Here is a 21,453-nt window from a genome sequence, read left to right on the forward strand (position 1 = left end):
TGGCTCATCCTTCCGGATGCCGATCCGGCTCAGGCTTATTCAACCGATCCGGATCCGGTTGAGCTTGCTTGCTCGCTCCACACGCTTTATAGTTATAGGTGGATGATTTTCTATTGTTGTTACAACATCATGTTGTCGACCAACGAGGTTATGATATTTGATAGGTGGAGGACAATATTGGAAACCAAGAGCAATAATTACACATTCATAAAATACATCCCAAATAACGAAGCCTCGTAAAATCTATGATGTTATCAAGGAGAGGGTTTGTACTCACTTGGGATGTAGAATCTGATAGAGATCCGTAATACTTGGATTATGGAAGTTCAAAATCATTACAATACGATGCATGGAGTATTGTTGAGAATTAGAACATAAGCAAGAGAAAAAATACATAGAAGAAGATCATATCGAGGAAGTAAGGGAAAAACAAAATTATGTGGGTTAAGAAGGAAGCTAGACACAAGTTGGCAAATAAACTCTTCAATGCTAGATTGAACTCCTTGATCAAAGATTATGTAAGTGTTTGAAAGAAGTAAAGAGGTCTCGATAAGAAAGTAAAAACGATTAATTATGAATGTGACAATTAGACCATAGATATTGACCTACACTTATCTCTAAATGATGACTTGTTTTTACCCATTCCATTAAAACACAATAAAACTAATGTCTCGGTGATTTTAGATTGAACTAATTGATCAAAGATCATGCAAAAGGTTGACAAGTCACAAGAGTAAAGAGGTTTGGAGGAACAATCATGGCAAGTTATTGTGAGTGTCACAATCATACATGATTTTGAACTACGCTCATCTCTCAGCAATGCCGTTCTTGTCAATTCCATTAGGGCACAAAAAACTAATGTCCCGTAGATATAGGATTGAATAAGATGGTTATATGCCATTATCATGAACCACGAGAACTACATACTCTTTGTTGTAGAACACAACACCCAACAAATGACCAAGTGTTTTCATAACGTAACCATGCTTCGTTTGATCTCACTTGCATAATACAAACACAAACTAATCGAAAGGGTTCTTGACATCAACGAGCGTATAGACATTAAGTGATTTGGTTTGTGTGACAGTCCTTATGTAATTGAGGTCTTGACATGTCTCAACTTAAGAAAATTCGAGGATTTATTGGTATTACCACTTCCTCCATGACTTAAAGTAGATGGCGACATCACAATACCAATTCCATATTAGAGCTTGGGCCCCCTTTTATAGTGCTAGAATCTAGTGCACAATAAAATACCGTATGCTTATTGCTTGGTCAAAGGTGTGGATAGGGAAAACTCACACTCAAATACATCAAAGTTGTTCAAATGGATATGACCAATAGACATAGCCAACCTTCATTCTATCCACAATGTTTTGTTTTGGAAAAAAGGGCCTACACATGCCCAAATTCAAGAAAGTATAAATGTTATTTTGCTTTTGTCTCATAAAATAATTATAGCCTTCAACAAGAGATGGCGACACATTCATTCACATCCCATATATGATATTAAACCTTTCTCGGTGATAGAGTGTAAGAACCAGTGACAAATGTGGCCAAACCATCATAACTAATAACCCACATGTTAACATTATATAACCATGTCTTGAGCTCTATGTCCTCTTATGGAACATAGAATCGAGTGCACAATGCCGCGCCTCAAGCTTCAATTGTGCCATGAACTTGAATCTAGTAGCTAGGTAGCAAGTTCAAATGTCCAACTTCAATGTCCTCTCCAAGTGCAATAACCAATAACCCACGTGTTAACATTACATAACCATGTCTTGAGCTTAATGTCCTCTTATGGAACATAGAAGGCCGTGTCTCAAGCTTCAATCGTGCCCTGAACTCGAAGCTAGCCGCAAGGCGCAAGGTAGCAAGTTTAGATCTCCAACTTCAATGTCCTCTCTAAGTGTAGTAACCCAGTGATAACAAGCCAAGCATGGAAAGGACAAAGTGACGACCCATACCTTCCAAGGTGTTGGAACTACATTGACCACAAGGAATGATGAACCTGTCTTCAGAGCTACGATGCGTGCCCTGGTGTCACGAGGAAAATAGCTACTAAAAATTGTCCCAAGTGTGAAAGGAAGAAGAGAACCAATGTCTCATCTCCATTTCATTTCTCTTCACTTTACTTCATTTCATTTCATTTCACTCCATTTCATTCTCATTTCATTCTCATCAAAGGAGCCCACATTCATTCATGGCACAGAGACAAGCTATGAGAGAAAGACAGACAGACCTCCTAGCTAGCCATGGAGAGAACTAAGAAGCTGTGATCCTTGCTTTGGACCATCAGATTCTAGGCGGCTTCTCGAGGAAGAAAATTTTGAAGGTACTCTCAGAATCTTTCCTGCAAAAAATAAAAAGAAAGACAGACAGAAAGAAAGAAAACGCAGGTCTATTCATCCCTACAGAGAGAACAAATTTCTGAAAATCATTTCATAGAAAGGAGGCAGACCCATTTTCCCTCGAGAAGAATCTACAGGAGAGAATAAAGTAAGGAGAAAAGGGCAAAAAAGAAAAAAAAAATTTAAAAGAAGAAGAAAAAAAAGGGAAAATTAGAAAAATAAAATGGAAAACCCAAATTTCCTCTCCTGGGGAAGCATGTTCAGCTCTTTGAAAGCTTTCATATTAGGTTTTTCTTGAAGACAACCTTGAGGTTTTGTCATTAGAAATGGTCAATAGAGAGGGTCTACAATGGGTGTTAATGAAGCTTTCAAAATTATTTTTCTTCTGATAAAGCCCCTTTTGCATTTCATTGTTGAAAACATAGAGTTGATAGAAAAGGGAGCTTTCAATTTAGGGTTTTCTTGAAGAGTTCCTTCTGGTTGTTTTCTAGGCTTAGAAGTGGTTCATGGAGCTTTCAAATTAGCCTTTTTGGCCTTCTTTATTTGTTTTTTATTAACTCATAAATGTTAACGAGCTTTCAAGTTAGTTTGTTTTTGTAGAACTTATTGTCGTTTTTCCAGTTAAAATAGTTTATGGAGTTTTAAAATTAGGGTTTTCTTGAAGAGCCCCCTTTTTGGTCTATTTCTTTTCTATTCAGAAATGGTTAATGGAAAGCTTCTTGAAGAGAAGGGTTTATCCCAGCCAGGGAATATGGTTGGAACCCGAGGCTTATTTTCAGCCCCTGCTTCAGAAGAATCCGATCTTGATTGGGATTATACTAAAAAGTTCAGAGAAGAAGAAGAGGAAAACACTTCTTCTTTCATGGCTAGCCAAGTTACTGATGAAAGTTCTGCCTATTTTCTATGGCCTACTAACTCTCGACCTCATGGAAGTGCAGAAGAAAGAGAAAATTACTTCAAAGGTCTTCAAAAAGATCCAAATTTTAAGCTCAATGACACATCTCCTTGTGGCCAACAAGCTACTACTCTGTTGGATTTGATGACCATAAGGGCTTATAATAGTTTGCTATTAAGGAAAGTTAGCCTTGGAACTGCTGTGGGGTTCCGGACACGAAGAGGGGAGCCGACTGATATCCCAGCCATTATAGTCTTTGTAGCTCGCAAGGTTCATAAAGTCTGGCTTAATGAAAACGAAAGGCTTCCAACTTACCTTGAGGTAACATGACATAATGCCCCATAAATTGCATATTTAAATCTACTAATGTAATGTATGAACTTCCTGAAAATAACCTATTAACCCAATTAACCTGATTAATATATCAAACATGTGGCCATATAAAGTATGGCTTAATGAAAAAAATGAAAGGATTCCGGGTTACCTTGATGTAGAATGCCACTTTACCGCTTACTTACGTATTTCTGTGTAATTAACATGATTAAATTAACTAATTAAACATACCTACAAGTTACCCCGTCAAGTTTATATTCCTGACTTACCTCGAGGTAAAAGTAGATGACACCTTAAATTACATGGCTTAACCTAATCAACATGCTTATTAACTCTTCAAACATGCGGTTTTACAAAGTTTTGCTTTATGAAAACAAAAGGCTTCTGGAATCAGACACACCTCATCTTTGAATCACATGCTTTACCAATAAACATGAATAGCTAATCAAATGTGTGGTATACAAAGTTTCTCTTGATGAAAACAAAAGAGGGCTAAGCTTTAGGATTACGTATAGGTTTTGATTAGGGTTGAGGAATAAAGTAACATGACATCCAGCCCCTTAATTACATGATTTAGCTATTAATAAACATGGATGGAAGTGGACCATAGTGTGCTTCCCAAGTCTGGCTGGAATAATAGTTGTAAACTGTTAGGACGTTACTATCTTAATTGCTCTTTTAATCTGATAAACTGTCTAAACTAACCAAACATTTAGAAAACCACCATTTGGAATGTGATGGTTTGCGCAATGAGCGTAAGATTGATTGATATCTGAATGGTACGCGATCCTTCTATACTATTCGGCTATCTTGTTCGTTCTTCCTACATGATCTTAAAGTGTTGATACTGTTGGCGAATTGATTGTTGGACAGACCTGCAAATTTCTACTTATTCTTTTCATGTTTTTCAAGATGGAACAATATTTTCAGATTCATTTTCTTGTTAGATGTCATAAGTCATTCTGGCCTTCAATAGATTTTAATATATCTTTCTTTGTTATGTGTGAATCTGTTCCATATCAATGGTGGTGTACAGCTTCTGGATCATCGATATTCGTTACACCTGTCTGAAGATAATAAGAAAATGGACTTACTCTAGTCTTAATTAACCCTTAATAATCTAGTTATAATCTATACCGACATCATTTCACAAACATCGAAGATTTCTAAACGAAGTTTAGTGATTACCTGAGAAGTGCCGTGATCATCCACCCAAGAAGGTTATCCGTGATGCATCAATGGGAAACAATATTACAAACGTTAGGTTCACAAAGCTCAGTTCTTGGATTGATTGGAATGTATGTATTGGTTTGCTGTTAATGTTTGTAAAGTAGCTTATAAAACCTACATTATGCATGAACTCCAGGGACCTGGGGGCATCTGGTGTGATGTGGATGTGGTAGAGTTCCATTATTATGGAACACCAGCTTTTACCCCGAAAGAGCATGTTTATACAGAACTAGCCGAAGGGTTGCGAGGAAATGATCCTTACATAGGTCCAGGATCGCAGGTATAAGGCTACAGTGTATTGAAATAAGCTGATAGTAAGAATAGGATCACAGTTATAACCTCCGTTATTTGTGATCCTTTTTAGCATATTTTTTGAAATATTTTAATGACGATGACTCAGGTTTCAAGTCAAGAGACTATAGGAACCCTCGGAGCCATAGTGCAAAGTAGAACTGGAACTCGACAAATTGGGTTTTTAACAAATCGCCATGTCGCAGTTAATCTTGATCAACCAAGCCAGAAAATGTTCCATCCCTTGCCTCCTAACATAGGACCAGGTGTTTATTTGGGTGCAGTGGAAAGAGCAACTTCCTTCATCAGAGATGAAGGATGGTACAACATCTTTGCAAGCACAAATCCAGGTTTTCTCATTAATTCTAAACCAAACCATGTTTTGAGCTAGTGGTTCCGAGCCTTACCTTGTAAGACATGGGCCAGGAGTTCAACACCTGACTTTGGCCTTGGTTGTTACAAATGGCAATTGACCCCTCTATTAAGATAAATTTTAATTTTCTAACTGGAAATTCTAATACCAATCTTGGCTTTGAAAACTATAGTCTCTCTCAATGTTAATGTGTGCCGAATCCTTTTTCTTTTTATGTGTCAGAGACATTTGTTCGTGTGGATGGGGCATTTGTTCCTTTTAGTCGTAGCTTTGATCTCTCAAAGGTGACCACAGAAGTGAAGGGTTTGGGTGAAATGGGAGATATTTTCACCATAGATCTCCAAGATCCGGTTTCTAAGATAGTAGGAAAGAAAGTTGTGAAGGTTGGAAGAAGTTCAGGGCTAACTAGAGGTACCATAATGGCATATGGCCTCGAGTACAATGATGAAAAGGGCATTTGTTTATTCACAGATTTCTTGGTTATTGGAGAACATAATAAGCAAGCCTTTGACTTAGAGGGGGATAGTGGGAGTCTTATCTTGATGGTAGGAGAAGAAGAAGATAAGCCTCGTCCAGTGGGGATGATTTGGGGTGGCACAGCTAATCGGGGGTGCTTGAAGTTGCATAATGGATATGGACCCGAAAATTGGACAAGTGGTGTGGATCTCGGCAACCTTCTGGAGTGGCTTCAGCTGGATTTAATTACAAGTGATGCAATGCTCAAAGGTAATCTGAAACTCAGTTCTCATGTTCAAGCAGTTTGAAAGTATCCATCAATGAACTTTTAAGAAAGTAATTTATACCAGGAAACACACCAAAATAAATACTCCTGAGTTAATTTCTTTTATCATAATACCTGCATAGTATAAACTTTACCGCTCAGGGATGGTATTCTGGTAATATATAATACGTCTCAGGTATTCAGGTAGATATCCAGAAAGTTAGGGTTATTTCGATGTTTTGCCGTATCTATTGGATCAATGATGTGTACTTCGATGTAACATATTTTGTGTACTGGATCAATGATGTGTACCTAGATGCATGATGTGTACTTCGATGTCTAACATAGGTAATGTACTGGATCAATGATGTGTACTTCAATGTAACATATTGTGTACTGGATCAATGATGTGTACCTAGATGCTGTGCGATCTGTAAGGAGTCCGAGTTTAGACCATGGAAAGGAGCAAACGTTGATAATGGACTTGAAGTACTATAAGGGTAATGGGGATGTTACTCTGGCAGGAATTGATGGAGGTGTACCCATTATAAGAGAGATAGATTTCGGCATACAAAACAATGGACGGTCGGCTCCTCTTGGTGGTGAGGAAGTATCATGTAGCCTTTATCTGAATGAGCAAGAAGTGAAGCGGAGACGGCTTTACTGAAAAAGGAACCGCCAACAGCATCTCTCTATCCCCCCCAATGGGAAGGGAAGGTGTTACCAGTGCCTATATTTATTACACATGCGCATATGGGAACATACATACATACCTACGCACGTACGTACGTACGTACGTACATACATACATACATACATACATACATACATACATACATACATACATACATACATACACATACATACACACGTTCGTACGTACGTACATACATACATACATACATCCACACACATCAATACATTATAAGCACAAAGTGTACGTTATACGCATACATTCATGCAACAACATTTAGATTTTTCATGGTATATCCTTCAGATAACAACTATGTGTATAGGTGGTTTACCATGCATGCTGTTTAGTGACTTAATATTATTTGCTCCAAATGGCACTTCAATGTCCATCCATTGCTCAAGTGCCTTGTGATTTTCTTGGGCCACGGAGAGGGTAACAATATTACTCTACCCTAAAATGGGCGATGTTTAATAAGTCATTGTCCCAATCTATCTAGAATCTTAATGAACCTTATTTGGTTGATTACCAAGTGCAAAACAGGAAGAGAGGGACCTTTGCCCATATGCCTTCTTGAAATGGCAAGCTTTTTCATTGAGGATTTCATAAATGCATTGATTGGTTCATAGTGTATTTTGTTTCCTATTGTCATAATGTATATAATTTTCCTATTATTGTGGATTTGACCTATGAGGCATTGTTTATCCATCAACTAACTCCCTTCAAATAGAGCTTCGCATTTCGTTTTGCACATGATATTTGGGAAATGGTCTTTGGACTCCAAATTTAAAAATTTGCAAATTCAAGATTGGATATGTATATGGCTCATCTCAAATGAATGTGAAAAACTGTTGGTTGATCATTTATAGTATATGTTGATCATGAAAACGTTGGTATGGTATAGCCAATTATAAACAACACTTGACAAGTGGATAATTGTGGCTATATAAAACAAAGCATAAAATGAAGGGAAAAGTACCAAGATACCCTTGGAAGTTCGTCTATTTACTAGAATGCCCTTGGAAGTTCCAAATTTATCAAACTACCCCTATGTCCAAAAAATTACAGTTTATAAAGTAATTATACACTCAAATCTTTGGTAAATAGGGCTAGTTTGGGTCCCATTTCTTTTATCTTTGGTAAATAGGGCTTGTAGATTTGAGTGTATAATTACTTTATAAAGTGTAATTTTTTCGACATAGGGGTAGTTTGGTAAATTTTGAACTTCTAGGGGCATTCTAGTAAATTTTGAACTTCCAGGGGTATCATGGTACTTTTCCCTAAAATGAATTCAAATAAATTTGAGGAGCAGGATGAATAATACTAAAACTTGTTAAGGTGTTTGTGGCATTCTACATGGTTAGTACACCCAATGTTTAAGAGGATATGTTTTTTAATCCAATCGCTTCCAAATTATTGAAAGGTAACCAAGCATGAAAATTGTGAGCTTGCTAGTAATATCTCCAAACGTCCTTCTCTTAATGTTAGTTTGGATAGACGGTAAAGGTTAATTTAGGATTAGAGTAAAAGTTTTGCGTTTACCAACTTGAGTTAGCTCAAAAGTTGAGGCATTCATGACATGGGTACTACAAGAGGTTGGAAATCAATAGTGACTTAATTGGGAAAATTTACGATATTCACGAAAAAAGTGTAGCTCAATAACTCTATAAACAATTGGGGTATATACAAACTCTTTACTTTTGAAGGTAAGAAATATTGGACTAAATTTCATTTGAACATTCCAAAATATATAGAGGAAGTTTTGATTAATCTTTCCAGACATTTTCCTCATAATTCCTCGGAGATTCATAACTTATTTTCTAGTTTCGAAAAGTTACACTCTTATTTTGTCATTAAACTCTGCGATTTTATTTTGAAATGTTATCTGAAGGCAATCATCTGCCCATCACTTTCTCATACTTCACGACTCCCTCCATTTTGCACACTCAAGTTCTTAAGACTCATCGAAAGAAAGGAGTACGTTTCACATATCTTTCGGCATCAAATTCAACTAGCAAGTTACACATGACTTATCAGCATTTCTCCATCTGAAAGATGAGATTTGAGCCCGACCAATTTTTACAAAACATTCTAGAGCATCTATGAATCCATACTTCATGACAATTATTTAGCATCAATCACTGCTAAACACACACAATTCTTTGACTATGTATATGGTCGGTGAGATGAGAAAGGCAAAAGCAATCCAGCATCGATGCGGATTCGAACAACATCTGACACATCTATGCTTTTACGATCCAATCGACAAAAGACTAAAAACATACAAATGACTGCAAACATTCACTCATATGCATCGAAGAATGAGGCACATACCAAAGGTTACCACAATCCAATCGACAAAAGGCTAAAAACATACAAATGACTGCAAACATTAATTCATATGCATCGCAGAATGAGGCACATACCAAAGTTTACCACATCATTTCTGTTCATCACCCAAAAGATGGCTAGGATCGAACTCCAGACCTATTTTACAATACAATCTAGTACTAAATGAGGCATTCTGGGGAAGGAATCGATGAGAAATTCGACCATCCAGGGTTTTGTACCGTTCACCATTAAATCTTTGCGGAGATTCAATGTCTTCTTCTTCTTCTTCTTCTTCTTTAAGCCTTTGAATCAGGGATTGGAAAGAGGCACGCCGTTGTGCGGCTTCTGTGCGCAGTTGATTTCGATACTCTTTCTGGATGGATCTGATCTGACGGCGTTGGTTGCTTCTCCACTCTCTATCAGAGATACCGCCAGGATGGGTTCTTGGCCCACTCCCCATCATTCGAATGCTAGATGCCATTTCTCAGATAATTCTATCGATTTGGGTTCAAGGAAGAGAAAAGGAGAGAGAGAGAGAACAAAGACAAGACAAGACAGACAGAATGAGGATAATTGTTCTGTCAATACCCTCAAGTTTGTCTTTATTTCCAGAAATGCCCCTGAGCTTTTGGTATCTCCCAATGGGAAAACCCGGAGTGGTATTGGTCGGTCGGTCTGTCGGGACAAAGGAACACACCTGGTTTTCCTTTATTTGTCTAAGCTTTTAAGGTGTCTCCCGCCAGGAAAACCAAATTGTTTGAAATAGAGAAATGCCCATGTAAGTTTTGATATTTACCCAACTACCCCGAGTGATGCGATATCTCTTGATTGTACATCTGCACATATGCTAGGAGCATAGTACGTAAAATTCGTGTTCGTCTAGCATAACATTCGTTTTCCTATGTTGGAAAACGAATGCGAATGTTATTCAAACATTCTTGTGTTTTTTTTCCCTTTTTTTAGGTTTATTTACCTCATAATAAATAGTTAATCCAAAAGTATGGTATTTATCATTCTTTGAGGGTGTTTACCATACTCGTATGGTTCATACTATGGTTAGGAGTTTTCATGGAGAAGTAAAGGGGGATAGTTAAGATAGTGAGCTTTTGAAATAGAGAAATGCCCATGAATTTTTTATATTTACCCAACTGCCCCTAGTGATGTGATACTCTCTTGATTGTACATAGGGACATATGTTAGGAGTTTTCATGCAGAAGTAAAGGGTGATAGTTAAGACATTGACAGTGAACTTTTGAAATTATACGCTTAAATCGCATGGTAGTGGTAGTGCTATCTATGCAAATGGCAGAGTGTAAGTATTCTATGATTGCCATGTCCATGCGGCTGCACCCTTTGCTTGAACAGAAGATATACTCGCTTATAATGCTCTTTTTTGGAACCTGTATGCAATGTTTCTGGTTTTCAAGGACATAAAAAATGTCATCATCATCATCTCTCTGAAATGAGAAAAATATTCTTAGATGGTGATGACTCTGGCCTAATATATAAAAGAGAGAATGTTACGGATACAAGATTATTGACATTGCTTTAAAACATCTTTAACTTTATCACAGGCTACTATATCACAAGTATGTTTCCAACCCACATCTCCATTGAAATTTTGGCATGCTTTTGTTATGATGGACAAAACACCAAAAGATTAAGCAGCCACCCACCTTTAATTGAGGTATGAAATGCTTAGAGTGTAAATAAAACATCTTCTGCAATAACCTCACTTTATTTTTCCAATTCCGCAACCATGTAATTATGTTGACACGATTAATTCTCCAAATGCACTAGTTCTATGAATGTTCTGCTTATTTTTATCACAAATTTGGAATGATATTGCTGTATCACAGCACTCACGCATAGCTTATTAGCAAGCTTCCAAGATTTAATCACATTTACAGGACATGGATGAAAACCTTCTCATGTACATGCAAACGCATGCATAAATTGAGGATGAGAAATATGTGCAACTGACAAAATGCTTCTCATGAAGAAAAATAATATCTCCAAATATAACTTAGAGAGGCTCACTCATCTTTCATAAGTCAACATCTCCACAAATTCCTTGAATCAATCACGGTATACCTCAATACCGATTCTTTCATCTTCAAAACCCATGCATAAAGTGAAACTTTAATTTCAAACATAAGATAGATGAGAAAGAATCCAATTATAAGGGAAAGGTGCAACCACCCCATTAAGCTAGGTTAATACTTTGACGGTGTTTATCATACTCGAATGATTGAAACATTCTCAAATGCGCATGCGCCATAGTGCAACAATACAATCATAGTATGAACTATACGTGCATTCACATTCGAGAATGTTTCAATCATTCAAGTATGCTAAACACCCTCGCAGTATGGTAAATACCATACGTTTGTATTCATTATTTATTATAAGGTAAAATTTATTTTAAGGTAAGAAAGTTAAGAATCATATAGCAAAGAAAGGTGATAATCTGCAAGATAACATAAAAAATACACCAAAAAACGAACATCGGATAATATGTGACATTACATTCATTGTACAATCAATATTTGATTTATTAATCACCTTGACCCATGAGTGCACTCATAATTCTTTTGCAAAAATATTTGCCCCCCATAAAAAAGCAAAAAAGGACACACAAATCACCATGAAGGACAAACCTCAACCAACTCATCATCATTATCCTTCTCCCATCATCACCACCCTCATCCTCATCATTATCATGATCATGATACTGATCATCATCGTCATTGTCATAATCATCATCAACATCATTGCTGTTATTGTCATCATCACCACCATCGTTGATCATCATCACCACCACCACCATAATCATTATAACAACTTCAAGCTCAAATATGATATGATTAGCTAGGGTGCCATGATTCCATTGATTGTGTCAGAAAGTGACTCAGCCCAATCTTTCTTAAAAAGCAACTTCTGGAGGGTGTCCATAATGTTGTAGTCAGGATCCAGCCGACGTTGCCAACCCTCAAGAACCATCACAGTTACCATCACAGTACAAACGTCACCATCAATATTGACTCTATGCTTTCTCACTTGTTCTAAGAGGTCTTGCATACATTCTCCGGGGTGGATAAGGTCAGCCTCTCTAGAACCCCAAAAGGTAAAAGAAGTTTCAAGCTCTTTAATAAATGCGCCTGGATTTGGACACGACTGATTACGTGAAAAGGAAAGTGCACACTCAGCTGCTGTTCTCCCATCTCGAAGAGCTACAGCCTTAAAAAACTCTAGAAGGTTCCGACGATCCTTTTGTGAGAGCTCCGCAGTAAGACCCACATCCAAAAACACAAGATGTGGTCGAGACCTTGACATGTCTTTCCCACCATCATTACTTTTACTTTTCCTTTTGCTATTCACCCTGACCAGTATGTTACCCGGATGCATATCAGCATGAATAAAGTTATCAACCAAGAGCATTTTCAGGAAAGTGTGTGTCCCAATATGGGCGAGGATCCGGCTATTGCTCGAACTCTTGTCCGAAAGCTCGATAAAGTGAGAAACGCTCTCTCCATGTTCATATGTTTCAACAAGCACAGCTGGGTGAACTAAAGGATAGAGTGGCCGAGGAAAGGATACATCTGTCCAATGCCTGAAGTTATACAAAAATCGACTCAGATGGGCAGCTTCTCTAGCAAGATCAACTTGTGTAAGCATAAAAACTGCGAATTGCCTCACACTTTCATCAAGCCTTAACCATCTGAGCCCTGGGATCAAAGTGGATAAATTTGCTACCCAGTTGATTATCACAAAATCCCGACGAATTACATCACTCACACCAGGATGCCTAACTTTCACAGCCACCACAATTGGCCTTGGTTTTGCACCTGAAGACCCACTATACTTCAAAGTTGCCTTATGCACCTGGGCAATACTACCGGAAGCAACAGGTTTCGCTTCAAATTCCTCAAAAATCTCATGCAATTTTTTGCCAAATGCTTGCTCAACTGTCTTTACGGAATATGCAAATTTGTGTGCGGGTGCATTTGTGTGCAATTTTGTAAGCTCTCGACAAAGGTCTCTAGGGAATAAATCAGGTCTGGTGGCAGCCCATTGACCCCATTTGATGAATGCGGCCCCAGCAAATTCTAAAGTATGCCTTAAAAGCCTTAGCCACATCTTCCTATACCTTTTGTCAAAGAAATCTGCCATAGGGGCAGTTACAACCACTGGCATGAACAGAAAAAGCAGGAATAACAACCTTACAATAAGGCTACCAAACTCCAGCATTGTGAAGAACCTCGAAACAAGATAATTATTCGACGAAGATGATGACGTGGTTGCAGAAGAAAGTCCGCCTCCTTGAGATTCAGCTAAGGGGTGGTTCACACTGCCTCCCAGAAGAAGTGTCACGACGCCTATTGGGAGGTGTGATCTTGCACATGCAAGGCTAATTGCTCGCATAACTAAGCCTATTGAAGATCGAGAAGGGATCTTTGCATTAACTCTCCTCCATGCATTTTTCCACAAAGACAAAATCTCGGTTTTCCATCTGAAACCAGGATGATATCTTATGTTTGCCGAAGTATGAAAACCACATTTCGACTGCATGATTGTACTTTTTGATAGGGAGATACCTCTCAACGGTCTGACACCAATTGATAGAGAAATACCTTTCAAAGGCCGGATACCATTGTATAGAAGCACACCTTTTGACGCAATGGTGGGCTTCATTGGCCAGACACCATTTGATAAACACATACCTTTTGATGTGATGATATTGTGCAAAACACGAATACTGTTCTTCCATCTTAACCTGTTCACTAAACTTAACCCGGTTTGTGGCTGCGACTTGACGGGGTTCGCTACTCCTTTTACAGCATTCAATCCATTAAAACGGAAGGAATAAGCCTGTTTAGCCTCGTTCGCAAGCATTTCAAACCATCTTGAGCCACATCTAGAGGAATGATAAGGTCTAAACCATCGCAATGGAGAGATTCCAGGCTTATTTAATACAGACGGGGCGGATCCATTGACGATCCTGCTTGCAGAAGACCCGGAAGCCTCACTTACAGAGAGCGAGACCCTAATCCTCCTGTGGAGGCCAAGAAGCCTAGTGACACACATAGCTATGGGGCATACCTGTGTGTTTTACTTGCGCGCGCGGATCCGCCGAAGGCACAGAGAGTCGTGGAGAGGGGAGGGCCTCGTCGTCTTCTTCTTCGTCTTCTTCTTCATGAATGAATGAAGAAGCCTTTCTGATATACTGAGAATTAAACCTGAACCCTCTCTTTCTCTGGTTTTTTCAAAGGCTAGGTTTTACAGAAGGGTCCATGTGGCCGCCTTCACACCAGGCCTTACAGTCAAAGTCAGAAGGTCCATCATCCATTGGATTCTCTAGGGGACCCATCACTTCTTTGACTTTCCAAAACAATGTCTGATGGGCGCTCCGCGGACATCTCCGCGCTCCGCTCCGCCCCCGACCGTCCGTTTTGCACTTCCCGACCCACCCACCGCTCGCTCCTCTCACGGCCACACAGGATCTGTATTGTTTTCGCTCAGGCAGTGAAAAGGCGTACAACAGATTAGAACGGTAAACACAACGGAAAAAAGCAAGCTATGGCTATGAAGATAGATTAGAACGGTAAACACATGATAGCAATGGTGCGTAAATCCCTGGCCGGCATGCATTATCGGAAAATTTCGTTCCTCAACTCTCATGCTTGAGAGAGCTAGGGAACTTGTCAAGAAAATCTAAAGTGTTTGGTTAAACCATGCGCTAAGAAAGGAGGAAGCATGAAGCCCTTCTTGCTTGCTTGTTGCAAATTGTACAAACTTCGTATTGCATAGCACGTGAAGGAAAAAACTGAGGATGCAGGGCCATTTGGTAGACGTTTTCGTCATTAGATTATGATGAAGGTTATCAATCAAATCCATCATTAAAGCCTCCGTCCCTGAATACATCCTTTCTCTTTTCACTTGCGATCACATTGATGGTGGAGAAAATGTAACATGTGTCTATATTGGACTAGTGTCATTTGCTTTGTACCCTATATCTATGTCTAGAATTAACAAAGAGATGCTAATGAAAAGTTCGCTAGGTTTTCTCAGCTTGGCCACATCGAGATTTTCTGTTGGGAATGGGACACCAAACAAATTGGCATTTTCTTGTCCATCAACCTCATCATTGTGGTCAAACCATTCTGGTTCAATGCTACTTTGTGAATCTATCTTGTATTGTTTCCCTCATTTAGTTGCAGTTTTCTCCATGGCATTGTGTATAATATTTCTTTGTTACTTGTGGGTTTGTAAGGGAGCTCTTTGAACAATGATATTCAACTCTGAGTGAAGACAAGGTTAAATTGCCTAAAAGCTACTCTCTACCGAAGGAAGGGTATGGTAGACAAGTTTGCTTCTTACTCTATATACCCGATTCACTTAGAGTAGCTCTCACATAATTGTGATTTATCGCTCATAAAGGGTAATTAATCACTCACGTAGAAAACCTATGATTAACACCTAATTAAAAGCAATTAATTGGTTACACTTTATTTAATTGAAAATTGCTAAATCTACCACAAGCCTATTGAAATAATTTTAATTTGCCACTATGAGGAAAATGACCTTGTTCGGTTCCATGAGATCTCACAAGAGCAAAATGACCTTCAAGGAGAAGTTAAAAGAGGCACAAAAGTGACATTTTATAGCTACCCCCTTATAAAAAGGTTGTCCCCCTTCATATTGGGGCGAGCGCTAGGCCAAAAGCTCTAGAGCCACCTTAGTTTTATTCCCCTTTTCTTGGTTTTGCAGTTAGTCTTTAGTATTGATGTTGATGTCTTCATGGGTCATGTTACATATCACAAGTGCTTAACACTCACTTTTTCCGGACTTCCTTTGAAGGTATGGCTTTCCAAGCCTCAAAACTTATCCTTTCCTAAGCTCCACTTATACAATCTCCTGACTCAAGAATTCCACATACTCATTTATGTATCAAACATCACCATCCTCAATGTGCTTATGCAAGTCTACAAGCTAATTTGGTGTCACCCAATTTTAATCCCGATCAACAATTGTCCAAGCCCAATAAAAAGTATTCAAGTATGGAGCAATATGCGATTAGGATGATTTAATGTAATTAAGTTTTGTCGTTATCTTTTAATATTCAACTTCAGATGCCATGTCAACCACTCCACCCTATTTTACCTAGTCATGAAAGCCTCATTAGCCTGAAATCTTGGTTAGTGGATGTTGATCCCCCAGGAGTTCAAGTTTTTCATATTCCCTATGGACAAGAGGGTATGTCATTGATTAGGAGGTTGAGTTCTAATCCCTCCGAATACCATTCTGCATCCTAATCAATTGATAGGTACGTACATTTCCTAACCTTCCATTTACATCCTTTAATTAACCAAACTTATGTCATTGTTTCTACATGTTCCCCATTGGATGGCTAACAAGTCGTCACGTCAAGTAATACAACACTACTATGATAATTGTTATCTCCACTAAAAATAAAGTTCATAACACCACCTTTGCCACAACTATTATCATTGCATGTGAAAGGTTTCATGACATGACTCACTAATGGCATTGCTGAAGGCGCCACTAGCTCATCAAATCTAGATATTTTGCATTCCCAAGTTTTGGGAAGAGCTTATCCTTTGGGCACATGAACTATCTATCTATATGTGAAAGTTGTTTCACGAGGAGATATAGACTTGAAAAGGTTGGAGAGCAATGATTTGAACCTTCCCGAATGCATGGATTCTTGATGGTGGTTAAATGTTTTACCTTGAACACAAGCTTTTGTTCACCCCAACCTAGGTTTTGGGAGGGATGATTTCACATTTGGCGTTTTCTGTGATGACGATGTCATGGGTCATTCCCCAAAATTTCCAAAACTCATGCATGGGTACTGTAAATACATTTTCATCGTCATGATCTCTTCTTGATAACCCTGTGTTTTAAACATCGTCATATATATTTTTCATAATTCACGTCATTTTGTTGGTAACAAAGAAGGAAATTTATGCTTGATGTAGCATAACCTTCATATTCAGATCGTTGTTATATTTAGTTCCTTACGGCAATTTGGTACTGTAAACACATCCTCATCGTCATGATCTCTTCTTGATAACCCTGTGTTTTAAACATCGTCATATATATTTTTCATAATTCGCGTCATTTTGTTGGTAACAAAGAAGGAAATTTATGCTTGATGTAGCATAACCTTCATATTCAGATCGTTGTGATATTTAGTTCCTTACGGCAATTCGGTATCATTTCGAGGAAAGATTTTGGTGATCTTATTCTTGGGATTTTTTAATACATAAGTCACTATTGGTTGGAGCATGGGAGCATAGGAACCTTAGCTCTCCTAATTGTGTAGCGTGCCCAAATGCAACAGAATCAATCTGACACATGTTGTGGGTCTGCCCAGAGACCCATCGAATATGGCGGGGGTTGGGCGCCTATTGCAATTATATCATATGCAAGGGACAATCGAGTGGGGAAATGTTTGTTGGTTATCATGGCAAGCCCCTATTGACAAGTGCGAACATCAGGAGGAGGGGATGACTTTGGTGATAAAAGCACGAGAGGTTTTCTTTTCCACCATCGACAATATCCACTCAACTCCTATTAATGCCAAATCTCAAGTTGTGTTGGAATTGGTCAGCCCAATAACTCTTTAGATTCTATGGAAACGACGGTGTAGACGAGTCTTCTCCAACCAAACCATGCATCCAATAATGTTAATGCAAGAGACATGGGGTGAAGTTGCAGCCACTCTAAAGTGCCAATACGATGGCCTCACGGGCGGATCCAATGGAGTTGAAAGACAACGACTAGCCGTCATCCAACAATGGTCGTCCTCTCCTTTTCTTGACTTGGTGGGCAACCACATAAGATGGAACTATTGCGTCCCTACAGGGATTTGTATATAACACTCTCGTGTGTAAAATTCTATAACTAATGGAAGGAGTTTTTTTAATAAAATAAAATTTTGGGATTTTCTTCATGACCGAACAAAGGGGAAATATACATCTTAGGTCATTGAATGCAAGCTTGATGGCTTAGTATTAAGGTCATGCCGCAAAAGTGTACAAACATATCATATATCAAGCTTTGAAAGATCCAACAATTTTCCAACTGGTGCACATGCACATTCCTTTCGATCACTAATTACCTTTAGTATGTTTATAGTTATTGTTGTAAATATAATTTTTTTGTAGATACTAAATAACTATTTTGCATAAGATGCATTCAATCATGCATTTCTCAACATATTTGGATGACTGATCTAATTACTAAAGACCATTAAAGCAAGTTTATTATCATAATTTATAAACATATAGAATGATATTTAGCCATATGCTTTACATGATCGACTTAATTTATAAGATGCCCACCACATAAACATGTGGGGTTCCTTTTTGTTTGATAACTAATCAAGAACTTCTGTTGTGGATGCTAGATAAAGTTGCATATATTTATCACCATCATTGTATGAAACTAGAACCTACTTGTGAAAGTTCTAATTATCCACATTCCATGTGCGTTAAGCACCACATTCAATCAACTTCTTTCTCGTGAGAACAACAAGTTTATTCATATAGCTATATTCACTTGTGGCCTTTCACAAGATGGTTAAGCATTTGAAAGCATTGTCAATCCACGTGATTCTAAGTGGCTATCCATGCCAAAGAGATCACATTTTAATGTCCCATTTTATTAGACTTGTGCATTTTATACGATGACACTTTCTTTGCATTTTATGTGGTGACCAAGAGCGTATATTTTATGTCATGGAGATGAGATCAGTTCACACATATTAGTTTTACTCGATCAAAATGCATCACCTTTGATTCTGTGTAAATATGTTTCACATTTGTTTGGACAACAAGAGGTACTTGGCTTTTATTGCATGAAACTAGGTTTGACATTGCTTATGAATTGATGAATTATGTATATGAATCCTATAATATCATCCTTCACACATCTTCACGAAGTTATGAGGTTTTCCATGTAGGACAATATCATAATTTAGGACATCTTTTCACGTAAAATATTGGACATTGTTTAAGACTTTTGTTACATCAGCACGCAATAGTCCTAATTTGTGTTTCTCATCAACTGACGAGGCCGTTTGTGTATAGGCAACACTTTTTTGCTTAGACCTAGGCTCTTCTTACCGTATCATTTTTTATCGGACATGAAAATGCTCAACTTTGATAGGAAATCATTTATTTTTAAGCTTTGAGAGTGTGATGCATTATGCATGGAGCTTCATAAGCTAAAGCTCGGTGAGTATCAAACAAAAGAGCACCATATGAAATGCATGTTGTTAATCAACATCGACATTTACATTTTTTTAACACAATGACTTCATTTATATACATATTCATTATGTCCATTACATCAAAGCTTCATAAGATTCTCAACAAACATAAATTTGTTCATTAATTTATAGTGTTCCATGATGACGTCAAAATACATTGCATATATGTTCACAACACTCTTCAACAACACTTCATACAATGCAATCTCATAATTCTCATTTATTATGTTGATACCGTTTTTACATTACACTACCACACTACTCATTGTGGAGCGTTGGAGTTTACTAACAAAGTTTGACGGGTTCTTACACCAACATTTTTGGATTTGTTGATGACCAATGAAATTTGAAATAGATTTCAACACTTTTTCAATGTGAGAACGTGCATTTGAAAAGAAGGTAATATAAGTGCATTTTACTTTTAATATGTCAACATTTTGAGAATCTATACACTATTATGTGCTAGGTGTGACCTTTTACTTTGTCTATGTTTTTAGCGCATTAAAAGCAAGCAGTTTGCTTGAACGCGTATGTTGTTGTGTGGATATACAATGTATGAGAATTGTAAAGCATTGACCCAATAATGTCATTTTATGGAGACTTTGAGCATGAAGATGTTTCAAAGGATACAGTAAAATCTCTATCAATGTGCTAGATGACACAATAGTTCACTATGGTTGTCGTGATCACAAAAATTTAAATCCTAATAAACTACACAAGATTCCTCAAATAGGATTGATAGCCATACATGCATATAAGAAAACCTAGTAGATGGTACTCCACATTTCACTATACATTACATTTCTGCCAATAAATTTTGTTTCGTAGAACACAAAAGGTGCAAATAAGTGTTTTTAAACAAGAACAACTAGCTAGTATAATCAAGCGTGAGGTATTGTCCCTCATCATTCTTGATGAAGCATCATTCATATGGATGTCTATGGTATTCTCGATTCCCAATGTGATGTACCACAACCCTTATGATTTGACATTTCATAGAAAACATACACATTTAGGTAACCCTCCAACTGTAACAAGAATGTACATATTATACACAACATTGAAAATAATCTAAATGTCCACCCTAATTTCTAAGGCACTATAGAACATGAATAATTGCTATATTTATTTTTTGTGAACCTACCTTTTTATTGTTGGGTAAGATCTATTATGAAGTCTTGTGAGATCTATCTCGAGAAAGGCATGGGCACTCCTTTCCTTTGTCATGAGGTAAGTTGAGTTATTTGAGAGTGTAGACAATATGATTGCTTTTTGGTGTGATTTGACCACGTGCACCACTTTTGGGGGCAATTGCTTTTATCTCAACCATGGTTCACGAAATTGTAGAATCTCTTCATTAACGGACCCTCCCCTCGTGAGATAGAAATGAGTACTCAATGGTGAGTGGCAGAGTGGACTTACACCCTTTGGGAATTCAAAAAACCAAGGCCGTTTCAATTTTCAACCAATTAAAGAAGGAAGGCAGAAAAAATAGATAAGCCTTTTAATCAATTTGGCAGATGAAGATATTAAATGGATCCGAGATTCGTATGCGTCCCTTTGTATTTGAACTTTAACCACATGTACACCTCATCAATATAAGATCAAATAGTCGAACAGTTGGATTGTGAATCTTGGTGTGGTCCCTAAATTACTAGAATATGTGAAAGCAAGCCACCACATAATAATGATGGCTATATCACACACGCGTGCACGTTTAGCGTGCTTGTGGCCATGTCCCCAAATGGTTATGATTTAAATATTCGAACATAAGTAGACATGTCTAGTGGTGGTAGTTTTATGTTCAATATGTCCAAGATCCATTGAATGGTAAACCCCTTGCCCAACATTAATAAAGCGTCAATGTGAACTAAAGTTGCAACATTTAACACACTAAAAGACACATAGAAACGACCCAATGGCAAGCTCCAAAT

General features: G+C 37.8%; 2 protein-coding genes across 5 annotated transcripts; one reads left to right on the top strand and one right to left on the bottom strand.

Annotated features, from left to right (window-relative positions):
• Positions 1-2,180: 2,180 nt before the first annotated feature.
• LOC147865749 (protein NARROW LEAF 1-like) lies at positions 2,181-7,562 on the top strand. Of its 4 annotated transcripts, none has more exons than XM_087316105.1 (6): positions 2,181-2,338; positions 3,053-3,570; positions 4,949-5,092; positions 5,213-5,453; positions 5,699-6,202; positions 6,617-7,562. In XM_087316105.1, exons 2-6 carry the CDS (start codon positions 3,055-3,057, stop codon positions 6,862-6,864), a joined length of 1,653 nt encoding a protein of 550 aa, XP_087172231.1. In that variant the 5' UTR covers positions 2,181-2,338; positions 3,053-3,054; the 3' UTR covers positions 6,865-7,562. The 4 variants fall into 4 exon arrangements, 3 of the variants coding, with proteins under 3 accessions (XP_087172231.1, XP_087172229.1, XP_087172232.1); XR_015529437.1 differs by lacking the exon at positions 2,181-2,338 and having other exon boundaries at positions 2,339-3,570; positions 6,617-7,068; positions 7,127-7,562; XM_087316106.1 differs by lacking the exon at positions 2,181-2,338 and adding an exon at positions 4,619-4,880 and having other exon boundaries at positions 3,435-3,570.
• Positions 7,563-11,709: 4,147 nt separating this feature from the next.
• Positions 11,710-14,396, bottom strand: LOC147865750 (uncharacterized). Its single transcript, XM_087316107.1, has one exon. It carries the CDS (start codon positions 14,305-14,307, stop codon positions 12,091-12,093), a length of 2,217 nt encoding a protein of 738 aa, XP_087172233.1. The 5' UTR covers positions 14,308-14,396; the 3' UTR covers positions 11,710-12,090.
• Between the last annotated feature and the right edge of the window lie 7,057 nt (positions 14,397-21,453).

The sequence above is a fragment of the Azolla caroliniana genome, unplaced genomic scaffold, assembly GCF_043228905.1.
Source record: "Azolla caroliniana isolate FFs.n. ecotype wild unplaced genomic scaffold, voAzoCaro1.0.p SCAF_3, whole genome shotgun sequence".
NCBI lineage: Eukaryota > Viridiplantae > Streptophyta > Polypodiopsida > Salviniales > Salviniaceae > Azolla > Azolla caroliniana.

Bases quoted from the DNA above. Each gene is read 5' to 3' on its own strand.
- LOC147865750 (XM_087316107.1), bottom strand. From the start codon at position 14,307: ATGTGTGTCACTAGGCTTCTTGGCCTCCACAGGAGGATTAGGGTCTCG.
- LOC147865749 (XM_087316105.1), top strand. From the start codon at position 3,055: ATGGTTAATGGAAAGCTTCTTGAAGAGAAGGGTTTATCCCAGCCAGGG. The intron at 3,571-4,948 runs GTAACATGACAT...CATGAACTCCAG, and splicing joins GGCTTCCAACTTACCTTGAG to GGACCTGGGGGCATCTGGTG. The intron at 5,093-5,212 runs GTATAAGGCTAC...ACGATGACTCAG, and splicing joins ACATAGGTCCAGGATCGCAG to GTTTCAAGTCAAGAGACTAT.